The 17,391-nt window shown below is 39.7% G+C and overlaps 1 protein-coding gene across 2 annotated transcripts in view; it reads right to left on the reverse strand.

Annotated features, from left to right (window-relative positions):
- Rint1 (RAD50 interactor 1) overlaps window positions 1-17,391 on the reverse strand; it is a 223,513-nt gene that overhangs the window by 66,930 nt on the left and 139,192 nt on the right. For both annotated transcript variants that reach the window (XM_071663813.1, XM_071663814.1), the window contains 2 exons: window positions 12,559-12,784; window positions 2,769-2,919 (listed from right to left, as the gene is read on the reverse strand). In XM_071663813.1, coding sequence (XP_071519914.1) covers window positions 2,769-2,919; window positions 12,559-12,784 — 377 coding nt within the window. The remainder of the gene's footprint in view (window positions 1-2,768; window positions 2,920-12,558; window positions 12,785-17,391) is intronic.

The following is a 17,391-nucleotide window of genomic DNA, read 5'->3' on the forward strand; positions in this document are numbered from 1 at the left end:
CCCATCCCCTTCTCCCGCCCCATTTAGTCAACTTCAACGACAAGCATGGAATATGTGGAAAGTATTCTTTCTTCCTATCCCCAGGGATAATGCATAGGAAATATATAGCAAGATATTCATATCCTACACAAGGCCAAAACTAGAACATCCCTCTCACCAAACAAGGGCAACAAAATTTTATGAGAATTAAGAAGCTAAATTACATGGAATGGCCAGGAGCTTTAAATTCATTCACTATGGAAGATGAAAAGTGAGGAGTGACCCTATCACAACCTTAAAGTTTTTAAAAGAGATTGATGAAAGTGGATAGTGGGCAGTTCTTTGAGAATTGTTGAGAGAGAGCATATGGAGGACAAAACAAAAACTGTAAATATGAAAGTAAAGAAATACTTCTACAGTAAAAGAGTGGTGGATGAACAGAACAGAATGACTGAGGACATGGTTAATGAAGTCAGCATTCATAAATCTATGAGGCTGTATAAAAGTAGTCTTCAAGAGATGGGTTCCCTGTGTACCAATATCTAATTACAACTAAGTCACCACTACACTAAAGTAGCTGACACTTGTGTTGCTCTGAGTTCACAAATTCTCAGGATAGGAAAAACATATACCTTTCTCATTACAGAAAACCAATGAATAAATGACAATAAAGGTTGTAATTCTCTATCCGGAGCTCCAAAGTCAAGCACATTTTGAATCTGATGCCATTAGTTTGTGGATCTGCCACCAGGGTGGTGCTGTAAGCAGTGCTAAGGCACCAAAATCTGTTTGCACTTCAGCCAAGCTAATTCAACAGTCCTCTTAATTTCTTATATTAATTTTTTGGCTGAAAATGAAAGCCAGAAGAATTTAGTTTTGTAAAACTTTGAAAGATGCCAGGAGTACAGAATTAGACGGTGCACTTATAAAGTGGTTTAAGCTCCATGTAATGAAGGTGAAAGCATTTCTGAAGAGATGCTTATTGAGCAAGCCAAAGTTTTTTCACAGAGAACTACAGCTAGGCTATGACTGTGAATATTCACAAGGATGGCTGCACAAGTTTGAGTGGAGACATGGAATTTCAGTACATAGTGTGTGCAGTGAAAAAAGTAGTGATGACACAGAAGCTTGTAGCATAAGGTTGTATTAAAAGAATCAATCAAAATTCCAATTCTCTATCAAACAACCAACAGCAATATGTACTGGGCAAGAAAGAGTGTACAAGCCACCAGCCTGGCTGAGACTGATACAGTCATGTAGTGCGGGCTGGCTGCCTTGATGATAACAATAAAATGACAATAGTAACAGGAGTTACTTATTGTGCTACCTTGCTAACGTGGGAGACAGCGACAAAGCAAAATAGATAAATAAATAAATATAAATAGTAACAAGAGTTGACCAAAGCCATCTACCAACCTATGGTCATTCATTCCATTAACTACTCATCACAAAGCTGTGACAAAGTTTGTGGATAAATTTGCAAAGTTAGTGCCAGCGGAAAACTTAGCCCCAGAACAGGGGTATAATGCTGCTAAATCTGCCCAGTACTGAATTCATATGCCACGAAAAACTCTTGCCCAAGATACTGGGGAGTCTCCATCTGGGGTACTTCTGATGTAATCTAATGTAACGATAAAAACCTGTTTGGAAGCATTAATGATTGTATTATTTCCTGTTTTAAGCTTTGTTCTACCTTTGATAACACAGCAATATGTATGTGGAATGAGCTGGCAAGACTAGGGGTCAGGCATATAAATACATAGGGGGTTCCATTAGGGGTCAATTTCAGTTTTCTGGCATTTTCTGTGGTCTTGTATTGGCCAGGTCCCAATGTTACCAGATTAAAGGGGTTCAACCTGTAATACCAATTCATCCTCCAATTGCAAGGCCAGAAAAGATAGTGAGGGTACCATTAACCAATATCAAGCATTGCCCAGCAAGTCCAAACAGTGCCTGTGTGCAAAAGTAGGTGCAGGTGAAGGATAGCTCAGTCCCACCTCACTTTCATGCCACAACATCACAGGCCTGGATGGACTGTTATATGTACAGTCTCCAAATAAAGTATTGGCCCTCCTGGCCTGAAGTTTCTAATAATCTATGACAGGCCAACCAAGATTAAAAGTTAACTTCAACAAAATTAAGTTTCAATCTCAGTCGGCCAGTTGTAGATTATCAAAAACTGCAGAGTGCAGGTCCAGGGGGGCAGATACTTTTTAGGGTTTACTTCTTAGAGGAAGTATCTGCCAATCTCATGTTTTACAATGGTGTTCAAGGAATGAACCTCTTAGAGGGATATGCCTCATTTTGTAGGTCAAAACATTATTTTGACCCCTCCAATGAGCAAGTGTCCCCTTAGATGTTCATAAGGCTTTGTACATTGGTGAGAGAAGCATCTTCTTGCTTCTTACATGGACATATAAAGTAGAAAAAATCTTGGTATATAAAGTATTAGTTTGTTATTTGTTCATACTATTCGCCATTTCCCGTGTTAGCGAGGTAGCGTGAAGAACAGAGGACTGAGCCTTTGAGGGAATACCCTCACTTAGCCCCCTTCTCTGTTCCTTCTTTTGGAAAATTAAAAAAGAGAGGGGAGGATTTCCAGCCTGCCGCTCCTTTCCCTTTTAGTCGCCTTCTACGACATACAGGGAATACGTGGGAAGTATTCTTTCTCCCCTATCCCCAGGGATATATAAAGTAATAGTAAAAGTCAATAACTTGTGGAAATTCAGGGAAAATTCTATCTTGAATCTAATAAAAACTACAAGAATAGCTTTAGATCAAGTTGTCACCTGTGTCCTGGCTGGGGTAGTCTTTTGTAGCGATCAGTGATCCCCTGAAGAAGCAAGATTAACTGTTCCCCACAGTGTGCTGCTTCTCCACCCTCCACATCAAGCCATGCTCCTTTGTCTGATACTATCTCATCCATCAGCTCCAGGGCAACTAAATAGAATGGAAGAAATACACAATGCCTTCAGTTTATGAGGAAGTGCAAGAACATAGGATACAACCTCTTCAAGAAAAGTAGTAGAATTATGGCTAAAAGATAAAGCATGTGTATGTGTGTATCTTATGAAAGCATACATACTAATGATTATCACATGCTGTATAGTTAATGAAACTGCTCTAAAGTTAACAACAAACCCCTACTATGAAAAGCATAATCATTGACTTAATCATCAACTTTTTATGAAAAACCTTTTGTGATATGGTTGTGAAGGTGGAATGTGATAAAACTGGCAAGACAGTTAATAAAAGGGGAGTGCTTAGAATAAATGAGAATGGAAGTTGTCTTGTGGAAATCAGTGATGAGAAAGGTTCATTCTTTGTAAATACCTTTTTCAGCACAAAATAATCCACAGATATATATGGAAAAGGAAAGATGGAATATAAGAGAAAGATGGTTTGACTGACTATGTGACTGGATGAAAGATTGAGAAAGACTGTGATAGATGCTAGGGTTGTGAGAGAATTCTTTGGAGACAAACATTTAGCATTTCTTTGAGGGGTGAGAATCATGGAGATGAGGAGTTATGGTGTAAGGAATAATGGAGTGGTAAAAGTGTTGGCAAGTGAGAAGATGAATCAGAAAGAATGCATGGAGGAGTATGAAGAAGGCTGACTGAAAGTTTAGATGAACATAGTGTGGTAATGTAGGGATGCAGTCATGTGTGAATGAGATGTTTAAAATGTGTAAAGAAAGACTACTGCAGCTTATAGAATTACTAGATGAATACAAGGTTGTGAGATACAGGTTTAAAAAGTAAATTGTGTGGTGAAGAGAAGAGATTAGAAATGCTGTGGAAGAGAAGAAAAAGGCATATGACAAACTGCTCAAAAGAATATATCAGCGGAAGTTCAGCAAAGGAGAAGTGAATAATATATGTAAGCGGAACGTTAAGAAACCGACAGAAAAGAGCTGTGAAAGAATAGATGAAGATTTTGGAAGAAAGTTGACTAAAAAGTTTAAGGAAAATAAGAAATTGTATAAAAGGAGGAGAAAAAGGAGAGATGGATAAAAAAAAGTGGAAATTCTAATGTGAAAAGAATGGAAGGGTAGTTGCTGAATCAAAAGTAGGAAGTGAAAGGAAGATGGAAAAAGTATTTTGAAGAACTGAGGAATGTGGACGAAGGGAAGGCAGCAGTTGTAAAACATATGGCTATGGAGGATGGAAGGAAGTGATAAAAGAGCAAGGACCTATAGCAAAAAGGAAGGTAAAAAGGATAATAATGAGGCTTGAAGGTAAGAAAGGCACCTGGAATGAATGTTATTACATCTCAAATGCTGCAGTATGGAGGAGAGTGTTTTGTTGCTGTTATTGTTGTTGTTGTGCCAGTGGATTGAGCAAACGCTATCACTGTCCCTCCATTCTAAAGAAAAGGTGCTTAGGATGTATGTAGCAATTATATGAGAATAAGTTTGTTTTTAGGTGCTAAGGATGTTTGTAGCAATTATATGGGAATGAGTTTAAGTATAACAGGAAAATTGTATGCAAGAGTGTTGGTTGAGAGTGTTGGTTAACAGAGTAATGGAAGTGACTGAATGCAGAATAAGTGACAAGCAAAAGGTTTTAGAAAAGGTAGATGTGTGGATTTGACTTTTGTGATGAAGATGACTTTTGAAAAGTATTTAGCAAAATGTAAGAAACGGTATGCAGCTTTCAGTGATCTGGAGAAAGTATATGAAAGTCGAGTGGAATGCTTTGTGGTATGTGTTAAGAATATATATGGGGTAGGGGGACAAATATTGGACTGTTCAAGAGCCTTCTATAAAGGATCAAATGCATATGTAAGAGTGGATGGAGAGTTGAGCAAACGTTTTGGTATACATATGGGTGTGAGGCAAGGCTGTGTGATGTCACTGTGGCTTATCAATATTAATATAGATGTAGTGATGAGAGAGATGAAAGCAAAACTATAGATAAGAGGTACAGAGACAGAATATGTTGATGAGGTATGGTGGCTAGTGGCAGGCCTGTTTCCTGAAGATACTATGTTGTTTGCTGAGAAGGAAGGGGAGTTGCAACAAATTCTAAGTGTCTTTTATGATGTGAGTAAGCTCAGGCAATGAAGGTTATCAATATGAATATAGATGTAGTGATGAGAAAGATGAAAGCAAAACTATAGATAAGAGGTACAGAGACAGAATATGTTGATGAGGTATGGTGGCTAGTGGCAGGCCTGTTTCCTGAAGATACATGTTGTTTGCTGAGAGTGAAGGGGAGTTGCAACAAATTCTAAGTGTCTTTTATGATGTGAGTAAGCTTAGGCAATGAAGGTTAATGCAAGCAAAAGCAAAGTAATGGTGTTTGAAAGGAAACAAAGTGAAAGTATAAATTTTGCAAAACCATATAGAGTGGGAGAAGAAAGTGTACTAAAATGTGTTTTGGACATGAGGGGAGAAAGACTAGAAGAGGTGAGAGACTTGAGTATTTAGGAGCTGTCTTGTGTAAGTTTTGTGATATGGAAGGAGAGATAAGGGAGAAAGCAGTACAAAGTAGAAGAGTTATTGGGTCCCTTAATAGAATAACAAAAGGTAAAAGTATAAATGTGGAAGTAAACAGGATTAAAGGACAGCATAATCCTCCTAAACTTGACCTATGCTGCTGAAATATGGACATGAAATGAGTCATAAAGGTCAAGAATCCAGGCTGTGGAAATGAGCTAATTGAGAGAAGCAAGTGGTATGACTACATGGAATGAAGAAGGATATAACGGGATGTATGAAATATGTGGTATGGAAGGGAATGCAAAGGGAATGAATTGTGGAGTGGTAAAGTATGTGACACATGATACTTTGACTTGGTTTGGGCATGTGGAAAGCATACAAGATAGAAACTTAACAAGGGAAGTGTATTATAGTATAATCACAGGGGTTAGAGTGAAAGGAAGACCAACTGAGACATGGGTAAACAGAGTGGAAATTTGCTGGAGGGAGAGAAATGATGGAAAAATGAGTGGTATAGTGAATGCGAGAAAGGCATAGAAGGACAGGGATGAGTGGAGACTTTTGCCATGGCTACCTCCTTAATGGGAGTTCCTGGAGGGAATTGGCATCAGAGACATAGACAGATACAAAGAGCAAGTATGGGTAACAATAAGTGTTTTTGAGATGTGTTGTTCATCGATACAGATCACACAAACAGCGAAGCCACATGCATCAACATAAAGTTCTTTATAAAGTTTAAAATTTCCATGGGTGCAAGCTAATGTCCCTATAATATAATCTCATGTTGATCACTATCTCTGGTCTCCTCTACATCTACTCTTCCACCTTTTCTAATGCACTTGCTTTGCCATTCTCTCTACATCAACTCTTCCAATTCCCCTGATACACATACTTTCTCATCTTCTCCACATCTATCTACTCAACCACTTTCTGTGATACACATATTTTGTCATTTTCTCTATAAAACCTAATATGCAATGGGGCAGAAAATATAGAGTAAAATATCTGATTAACAATAAAATTTGAGTATCTTGATATAAATCTTTCTTCAACAACATAACCTATCTACAAGAAGCACAGCAACAGACACATATTATGTTACTGTACAAGTTTAAGCCTTTTGTGGCAAACCTCAAGCCTTTCCACTTTTTTGTCCACTTTTGATAATCTAAATCTGGCACCTCTAAGATCATGCAAATTTTGTTAGCATGGGGAAGAAAGTTGCCAGAAGCCCTGAAATTCAAGCACAAGAAAGAAAATGAAGGATTTAAGGGCTTGGTAACTCTAGATGTCAAAGAAAAGAGTATGATGTCACTCTGCCACAGCAAAAGAGTAAACTCCAGTAGATTACCTGGAGATTTTCATATAAGATCTTTATGAATTTCAGGCAAAATATATATCTACATAAACAAGGAAAACACATGGCATGAATGGGATAGTCTGTGTAAGAAATTAGTGTCTGAGAACAGTATGGTAGGAAGCACAGTCTAACTGTGAGGGCTGACCAGGGTATTGCTGAAATGGTTTGCATATGTGGAAAGGATGAGTAAAGACTGATTCCCTAAAAGGAACCTGTATAAGTGTAAGAAGTGGAGGCAGGAAGAAAATGGGGTACACCAGGAAAGAAATGGAAGGATACTGAACAGCCCATCCCAATGAAAGATCACTCTAACCCTTCTAACTACCAACTTAATGCTCTCAGCTTCTGCTATCTTCAGAGTCTCTGAAGCTCTCTGTAACTTATTTTCTCAAACACATGCAATCCTATTACCTTCCCTCTGATCACCAGTAATGATTCTATCGTGTTAAGTCTACTGGTGATCTCTCCTATGTTACTCACCTCTGATCCTCCTCTCTCAAAGATTTTGGCAAAACTTCTGTTATGGCTCCTGAAATCTAAAGCATTTGACAGAGTGTGGCATAGGTTTTTGCTTTCTAAACCTCCTCTTTGGTCTACCCACCTATCTAAATCTCTGACATCCATCCCTCCAGGAACTCCTTCAAGGGGATGGCCACAGCAAAAGTCTCTCCATAATTGGTGAATTCCAGTGCTGCCTCTTAGCCTTTAGAGACTCACCCTTAACAGGCCACTGGCAGAGGGCAACTCTAGCACAATGTTTCCAGAGGCTCCTACCATGTTCTTTCTGACTACTCTATCTAATGTGTTTTCCAATGTTCCTCCTTAATGTTCCAACCCATTACTTCCTTTGGTTTTTCTGCTTATTTCTGTTCCCTGATATAAGTTCCTCTCTGGCTCTTTCATTGCTGAAGGCATTGATTGAACAACATCCCTCTCTTATGCTATAAATAGTGGTGTCCCTCAGGATGCTATCAACAGTGGCATCCCTCAGGTTCTGTTGTATCACCTACTCTTTCTTCTTTCTACAAAGGGACTATCTGCACGCTTATGCTGATAATTTCACTTTACACACTGCAACTCACTTTCTCTTCTCTTCTCCTACTCATCATTCTTTTTCTTGTACTGTGTGTATTTCCTCTCTTAAGTTGGACCAGTGCATCATCTCAGAATGTAGATACAATCCCTTGGTTAAATTCAATAATGTTAACTGCAATTTCTCCCTATATCTCTTTCTTTTGGATTGCGCAAAAGATGCTTGTGGCATGAGAAGAGTGGGAGGTGGGCTGTTTAGAAAGGGTAGTGAGTGGTGGGATGAAGAAGTAAGAGTATTAGTGAAAGAGAAGAGAGAGGCATTTGGACGATTTTTGCAGGGAAAAAATGCAATTGAGTGGGAGAAGTATAAAAGAAAGAGACAGGAGGTCAAGAGAAAGGTGCAAGAGGTGAAAAAAAGGGCAAATGAGAGTTGGGGTGAGAGACTATCAGTAAATTTTAGGGAGAATAAAAAGATGTTCTGGAAGGAGGTAAATAGGGTGCGTAAGACAAGGGAGCAAATGGGAACTTCAGTGAAGGGCGTAAATGGGGAGGTGATAACAAGTAGTGGTGATGTGAGAAGGAGATGGAATGAGTATTTTGAAGGTTTGTTGAATGTGTCTGATGACAGAGTGGCAGATATAGGGTGTTTGGGTCGAGGTGGTGTGCAAAGTGAGAGGGTTAGGGAAAATGATTTGGTAAACAGAGAAGAGGTAGTAAAAGCTTTGCGGAAGATGAAAGCCGGCAAGGCAGCAGGTTTGGATGGTATTGCAGTGGAATTTATTAAAAAAGGGGGTGACTGTATTGTTGACTGGTTGGTAAGGTTATTTAATGTATGTATGACTCATGGTGAGGTGCCTGAGGATTGGCGGAATGCTTGCATAGTGCCATTGTACAAAGGCAAAGGGGATAAGAGTGAGTGCTCAAATTACAGAGGTATAAGTTTGTTGAGTATTCCTGGTAAATTATATGGGAGGGTATTGATTGAGAGGGTGAAGGCATGTACAGAGCATCAGATTGGGGAAGAGCAGTGTGGTTTCAGAAGTGGTAGAGGATGTGTGGATCAGGTGTTTGCTTTGAAGAATGTATGTGAGAAATACTTAGAAAAGCAAATGGATTTGTATGTAGCATTTATGGATCTGGAGAAGGCATATGATAGAGTTGATAGAGATGCTCTGTGGAAGGTATTAAGAATATATGGTGTGGGAGGAAAGTTGTTAGAAGCAGTGAAAAGTTTTTATCGAGGATGTAAGGCATGTGTACGTGTAGGAAGAGAGGAAAGTGATTGGTTCTCAGTGAATGTAGGTTTGCGGCAGGGGTGTGTGATGTCTCCATGGTTGTTTAATTTGTTTATGAATGGGGTTGTTAGGGAGGTAAATGCAAGAGTTTTGGAAAGAGGGGCAAGTATGAAGTCTGTTGGGGATGAGAGAGCTTGGGAAGTGAGTCAGTTGTTGTTCGCTGATGATACAGCGCTGGTGGCGGATTCATGTGAGAAACTGCAGAAGCTGGTGACGGAGTTTGGTAAAGTGTGTGGAAGAAGAAAGTTAAGAGTAAATGTCAATAAGAGCAAGGTTATTAGGTACAGTAGGGTTGAGGGTCAAGTCAATTGGGAGGTGAGTTTGAATGGTGAGAGGCTGGAGGAAGTGAAGTGTTTTAGATATCTGGGAGTGGATCTGTCAGCGGATGGAACCATGGAAGCGGAAGTGGATCATAGGGTGGGGGAGGGGGCGAAAATTTTGGGAGCCTTGAAAAATGTGTGGAAGTCGAGAACATTATCCCGGAAAGCAAAAATGGGTATGTTTGAAGGAATAGTAGTTCCAACAATGTTGTATGGTTGCGAGGCGTGGGCTATGGATAGAGTTGTGCGTAGGAGGATGGATGTGCTGGAAATGAGATGTTTGAGGACAATGTGTGGTGTGAGGTGGTTTGATCGAGTAAGTAACGTAAGGGTAAGAGAGATGTGTGGAAATAAAAAGAGCGTGGTTGAGAGAGCAGAAGAGGGTGTTTTGAAGTGGTTTGGGCACATGGAGAGAATGAGTGAGGAAAGATTGACCAAGAGGATATATGTGTCGGAGGTGGAGGGAACGAGGAGAAGAGGGAGACCAAATTGGAGGTGGAAAGATGGAGTGAAAAGGATTTTGTGTGATCGGGGCCTGAACATGCAGGAGGGTGAAAGGAGGGCAAGGAATAGAGTGAATTGGAGCGATGTGGTATACAGGGGTTGACGTGCTGTCAGTGGATTGAATCAAGGCATGTGAAGCGTCTGGGGTAAACCATGGAAAGCTGTGTAGGTATGAATATTTGCGTGTGTGGACGTGTGTATGTACATGTGTATGGGGGGGGGGGGGTTGGGCCATTTCTTTCGTCTGTTTCCTTGCGCTACCTCGCAAACGCGGGAGACAGCGACAAAGTATAAAAAAAAAAAAAAAAAAAAAAAAAAAAAAAAAATCTCTTTCTGTCATTCATTTTACTCTAATCAATTTCATAACACCTATGCAATAACATGTTATGGATAACCATATCCTCCACCCTATCTTGGAAGCTCCACATAATGTACATTAAAAAGTCTATTTTCCAAAGGCTGGGGTTCCTGTATAGGTGCTATAATCATTTTTTTATGTGTCACTATTTAATACCTAGAGTAGTTTTAATCACCCCAGTATGGAGTACTGTTCACAGGTCTGGTGCACTTCTTCGTCCACCTCTTTATTAACAAGAGCAGAATCAAAAGTCTTTTGTCTCATTAATTTTCTAGGCATCATCTCTTTTCACCCATCCCTTTCTGTATAGAGGAATGTTGCTGCCCTCTCTATTCTACAAGTATCATTTTGGCCACTGCTTTCATAAACTGTCTGCATTTGTCTCTACCACCAAGATTTGGAACCAATGCATGCATTCTGCTGTAAGGGAACTGGCTACTTGAGGGTTGACCATTATGAAACCTCCTCCTTCCCTCAAATAACTAAGCTGAGGGATTCTTTTCCTACTTTTATCTTTCCCTCTCCCTAGAATCTTTCTTCTCTTTTTAAGAGATAGGTCTACATACACCTGCAAATCCTGATAAATTTTTTCTCTTACTTTTTTTCCTTTCTCCTGTGATAACCTTTGACTGGGGCATGTTTTGCCCATGCCATGGCGGTCACTAAAAAAACATTCAGGAGGGCAAGAGGTAAGCAGTGGACTGAATTAACTGTATTAATGTGGCAAATGGGAGACCATGTGATGTCAATGGACTGAAGCAGGGTGGATAATGCAGTTACGATAATCAATGGAGTAACATGTAAGGCCGAACGGTGTATGGTGGGTCTGGTTCTGATGTATCATACATATAAGCTAAAATCTGGATGTATACAAGAGGAGTCATTTGTTCCTGATGCTACCTCAGTAAGGCAGGAAAGGCAACTGTGTGTAAAATGGATAAACTAATGTGTTAACACAAACACTGAAAAATGCTCACACAAACAATATTGTACTGATGTAGCAAAAACAAGACAAATGCAATAACGCATTATACATCTGGCAGTCCTGAAGGGCTGTAACTACCACTGTAACTTCAGTGAAGTTACAGTGGTAGTGTAACCATAAACATTTAAATGAGTCCCACATTATATAATCAGGATTGTTTTTCAACATTTTTTCTTATCTAGGGGGTGTTTACTTGCCTGTTGTTTCATGAACTATATAAAAAAATAATTTCATGTCTGGGAAGCAACAACAGCAGGAACATCATACCATTACATTAAATGAGAGGCATCATGCATATTACTGTAACTTATAAAAGTACTTTGCAGCAGCTACAAATCATCACTTATTTCAAATTAATTAGTTTTTCTTTGCTTTCACTGAAGTCAATGCAGTTTGGACCATATTTATTGCAATCAAAGCATTTCTATGTCATCCTTAAGAGTGAAACAGCAAATACTCTTTACAGTATTCTGCTTAACCCTTTTGATGAGCAAATGATTCTTATGCCATATTCCCAGTGTGAAAAAAGGCAAGCTACATGTGATGTGAAAGTGTACTTTAAAAAATTGTTGAATGTGACTTATTTGGGTGTCTGAGTCAGGGAGGTAAGCAAAATGAGTCATGAAAAGGGATTTGGTGGAGAGAGAAGAGATGGTGAAAGCCTTGCATAAGATGTAATGTGGCAAAACGGCTGGCAATGCAACTGAATTTCTTAAGAAAAGGGGTTGCTGTGTTGACTGATTAGTGAGAATATTCAATGATATGGATTTCTGCCTGTGACTGGAGCCTCCAATGTAAAAAAGAAAAAAAAAAAAAGATCCAAGAGAATGCTGGGTGTTGTATACCTCTGGATGACACTCCAGAATCCAAAGGCATCCTTCGGTTATAGTTCCATCATAAAAATTATTCAATTTTCTTTGGGTTTCACGATAACCACAACTGCCTTATAATTAGCTTCATATGAGAGAGTCTAAACTCTATTTTCTTTCCCTATTGCTCATGAGTCAAAACATTTGGTAATGAGAAAATCCTCACTATTGATATCAAAAGGAAAGCCTGGGGTTTCATTCAAGGACTGCACAAAAGTGACACACACTTGTCACCATGGCACAATTTATAAAAAACCACCCAACCATGAAGAGGTATGCAAGCTTTAAGGGGGGCCCTGATGCTACATTTTCACACATCAAAACCAATGGGCACAAATTCATTTTACCAAACATTCTCATAATTCACTATCAGAACATTACTATTTAGGCATACAAGTAAAAATACCTACACTTTCTTTCAACATGTATCCAACGTGCAAAAATACGAGCTTGTGTCAGGACAGAGAGAACCGATGGTTGTGAAGCAGGGTATCCATATGTTACACTGATCTCCCTCTCAAAGTTAAGTGTTTCCTGCACTGTGGAGCAGAAAAGGTCATCATCATACTGAACTTCAGGAAAGTCAGCAGCCAACTTGATGATGATCAGACGTACCAAGCCCCTCATGAATTCCACCTAGAATGATAAAACAACATTTGCTGGACACTTTTGGAATCAAATATTAAAGATCAATTACCAATGAATAATGAATCAAAGATTTCTCAAACAGAGTTAGCATGCATGCCAAAGTTTTATAGAATAAACCTACATTTCACAGCAAACAGCTGATCCACATATCATCTACTAATCCTGAAGCCACATAGTTCCTTCTCAGTCTGATGCTCTATGCATGGCATCACCCTCTTAAAATCATAACTTTCCTAAACATATTACCAAGTACACTCAACAAACTTATACCACTGTAATTCAACATACACCTTCATCCCCCTTGCCTTTATGCAATGACACTAAACAGGCATTCTACCAATCCTCAAACACCTCACCATAATCCATACATGCCTTAAAAATCCTAACTAACCAATCAACAACATAGTCACCTTCCTTAAGAAATTCAACAGCAATCCAATCTGCTCTAGTCACATAGCCACAATTTATCTTCTGCAAGGTTTTCAACACCTCTTCTCTTTTCACCAAATCATTTGCCATCACCCTGTCACTTCACATACCTCCCATACCCAAACACCCTACATCTTCCATCCTATTATCTAACACATTTGATTATCTATCTATCTATATCTCTGACACCTGCTCCCATGTGAAACCCCCTCAAGGGGGTGGCCATGGCAATCAAGTCTCCATAACTAGTGAACTCAAGTGCTACTTCTCAGCCTTCAGTGCCTTAACCTAAACGGGCCACTAGCAGATGGCAACCCTAGTACAGTGTTTGCAAAGGCTTCTACCTAATGTTTCTAATGACAACTTATACCTAATGATCCTACCCACTCCTTTTACCTCATGTTTGTACCCAATGCTCCTCCTACTACTTCTATCCATTGTTTCTATCATTCTGCTGAAAGGCAGGGCAAGCAGGAAAATCTACAGTTATGAACAATGAGCTGTGTGTGTGAGTTAAGTGTTGTCAAGTGTATGTATATGGAGAGTTTGTATGTTTGTGGAAAAGAGCCAGTAATCAACATGTGGGTGAGGCAGAAAGAAAAGACAGCTACCTGGGCCAGAAGAGTGCAACTTGACAACTACTAAAGTGTTGGTTCACTATGCAGCCATTGCTAACCCTCTTAATACCCAAGTGAATGGCACTGGTAATATACCTCCTTGATCGTTAACTGCCAATCAATTACTACTTACACATTCAACAGTCCCTCAACATACCCATTCCATCTCCTCTTCACCTGTTCCTTACCAATTACCACTTCCCCATCTACTTCCTTCCCAGATGCTCCAACTGACTAACACCCTTCCAAAATTTTTCTAATTATCCATGATGTCTGCTGATACTCTCTCACTCTTCTTTTTTCAGCCCTTATACCTTCCTCATGACCTTCTGCTGCATTCACTCATACATCACTCAATTACATGCATGCCTTCCTACCAAGTAACACCCATACAACTGTCTGGTTCACTATGCAGCCATTGCTAACCCTCTTAATACCCAAGTGAATAGTACTAGTAATATATCTCCTTGGTCGTTAACTGCCAATCAACTACTTACACATTCAACAGTCCATCAACATACCCATTCCATCTCCTCTTCACCCGTTCCTTACCAATTACCACTTCCCCATCTACTTCCTTCCCAGATGCTCCAATTGAGTAACACCCTTCCAAAATTTTTCTAATTATCCATGATGTCTGCTGATACTCTCTCACTCTTCTTTTTTCAGCCCTTATACCTTCCTCATGACCTTCTGCTGCATTCACTCATACATCACTCAATTACATGCACTCCTTCCTACCAAGTAACACCCATACAACTGTCTGGTTCACTATGCAGCCATTGCTAACCCTCTTAATACCCAAGTGAATAGTACTGGTAATATACCTCCTTGGTCGCTAACTGTCAATCAACTACTACTTACACATTCAACAGTCCCTCAACATACCCATTCCAACTCCTCTTCACCTGTTCCTTACCAATTACCACTTCCCCATCTACTTCCTTCCCAGATGCTCCAATTGACTAACACCCTTCCGAAATATTTTCTAATTATCCATGATGTTTGCTGATACTCTCTCACTCCTCTTTTTTCAGCCCTTATACCTTCCTCATGACCTTCTGCTGCATTCACTCATACATCAATCAATTACATGCACTCCTTCCCACCAAGTAACACCCATACAAACTGTCTTCTCTTTCACTAACATCTTTACTTCCTCGTTGTATCACTCACTATCCTTTGTTTGGTTTGTTTTCAAGAAAATGTATGAAAAATACATAGAAAAACAGAAGGATATGGATGTGGTATTTATGGATCTCAAGAAAGTATACATTAAGGTTGATAGAGATCCTCTGTGGAAAGTATTATAAATGTATGGAATGAAAGGAAATATATTTGAAGGAATAAAGAATTTTCATTGAGAGGGTAAGGTGTATGTGCAACTAGGAAGAGAAAAAGGTGAGTCATTTCATGTGAAGGTGGTTCTGCAACAAGGATGTGTCAAGTGTGTTTACTGATGAGGTGGAGAGGGAGGTAAATGAAACTTAATAGGAGAGATGGGCAGGTCTGCTGTCTGTTGGAGAGTGTGGGCTGGACAGTGAGTCAGTTGATGTTTGCTGCTGACATGGTACTGGTGTCAGATTTGATTAAGAAACTGCAGAATCTGGTTTCAGCGTTTGGGAGAGTGTGCAACACATAAGAAAGATATGAATGAATGTGAATATAGGAAAGGATATCATGTTTACACTACTGCAAGACAGGTTAGATGTAATGTGACTGTTTATGAAAAGAACCTGTTGAAAGTGGAGTGCTTTAGATACCTGGGAGTAGACACAGCAGTCCTACACCTCCGTGTTGGTTCACTTTCCTTCGTGTATAGGTATTGCTTTGGTTTTTGCCCCTGATAGCTGACAGCTTGTGTTCCCCCAACTCTAGCTAGACCATGCAATACTCAGAAAGCTGCTACTTCACATGATTACTGTGTGACTTCTGGCAACTCAGGGTGGGCCATTTTGACAACTGTTCCTTTCCCTACATCTTGAAGCTTTGGAACTCTCTACCCAGGAACTATGACATGGCACATTTTCAAAGACAGGTTTTTCACTTCCTTCAGAATTCATAAATACTTTCCCTTTCATTAACCTCTCTATATTTCAATTAAGGCCCAACCTTGATGTGAACTTCTGTCCATGACTGGAGACTCCAATGTTTATAAAAAAAAAATGGAGTGAGCCACATGGAGTGAAGGGCTAAGGTACAGGGCATACTGAGGGTTGTGTGCAAAAGGAGGTATGTTTGATAGTATACTAGTTCAGACAGTGTTTCATGGATGCAAGGCACCCTAGTTAAGAGAAAACATGAAAGAGGGTGGATGTATTTGATAAGAAATGTTTGAGGACAGTATGTAGTGTGAAGAGGGTTGATTTAATAAGAAATGGCAGGGAAGGAGACAAGTGTAGCAGTAAGATGGGTAAGTATGAGAGAATTGAAGAGTGTGTGATGAAATGGATTGGATATATGGAAAGGCTGAGTGAAGACAGGATGACTAAGACAGTACACTTGTTGGAAATGGAAGGAACAAGGAAAAGAGGAAATATGGAGAGGAGGTACATATGTAAGACAAACAGGTAATAGGAGTGAGGTAATGCCAAACAGCCATAAAAAAGGCTGCATCCATTCTCTAGCTTCCATGGCAACACACCAAAACTACAGCAACCTATCCACACCCAAGCCTCACAGACCTTTCTATGATTTCCCCTGGTCACTTCACATGCCTGGTTCAGTCACCTGACAGCAAGTCGACCTCTACAAACACTATTCCCAGTGCATGTGTTTCACCATCGTGCATATTCAGGCCCAGTCACTTAAAAACTTTTCCACTTCATTCTTCCATTGCCAATTTGGTCTCCCCCTTTTCCTTGTCCCCTCCAATTCTGAAACAAACAGGTACACAATTGATTTTCCAGCACTCTTGGTTCCAAAGCCTTACCGGATTAACCATTTTGCCGGACCAACATGTGGTCACGTAATAATAATTCATCAACACACCTCTAACCCACTGATTATACATCTCCCATGTGTCTAAAGTATACCATGGACTGCTAGAAATTTAAATCAAACAAATATCAAATATTTGAGCATGCTAAGATGGTAAGTCTGTCCTTAGATCGTTTGAATCCTGTGGGGTCTTCTTCGTCTTCTGTTGTCAGTGTTTTCCTAGGATTGCATCACCAAAATAATGCAGTTTCATCTGCATTATACACCTGCTCAGGACTGAGGTGCTCAACAGCTATGAGTTTTGCAAATTTGTCCACATACTTGGCAGCTCCTTCATGGTTTGCAGACCACTTTTCCTTGCACACTTTATTCATGGAAATTCCATGACGCTTCTTGAATCTTTGAAGCCATCCTTCAGTAGAGTCACACTCATGTTGTAATTTAAGTTTTTATGGAACTTAGCCTGGTCCATTATCATGCTACCTGACAAGTCCACTCCATCACTCCAACACTGTCAAAACCATTCCATCATCACTCGATCATGCTCAGTACTCTTACCATCTTTCATAGTTTTTCTAATCGTCATTTGCTTCTTGGAATTGCTATCTC

This window comes from Panulirus ornatus, chromosome 7, assembly GCF_036320965.1.
Source record: "Panulirus ornatus isolate Po-2019 chromosome 7, ASM3632096v1, whole genome shotgun sequence".
Taxonomy (NCBI): Eukaryota; Metazoa; Arthropoda; class Malacostraca; order Decapoda; family Palinuridae; genus Panulirus; species Panulirus ornatus.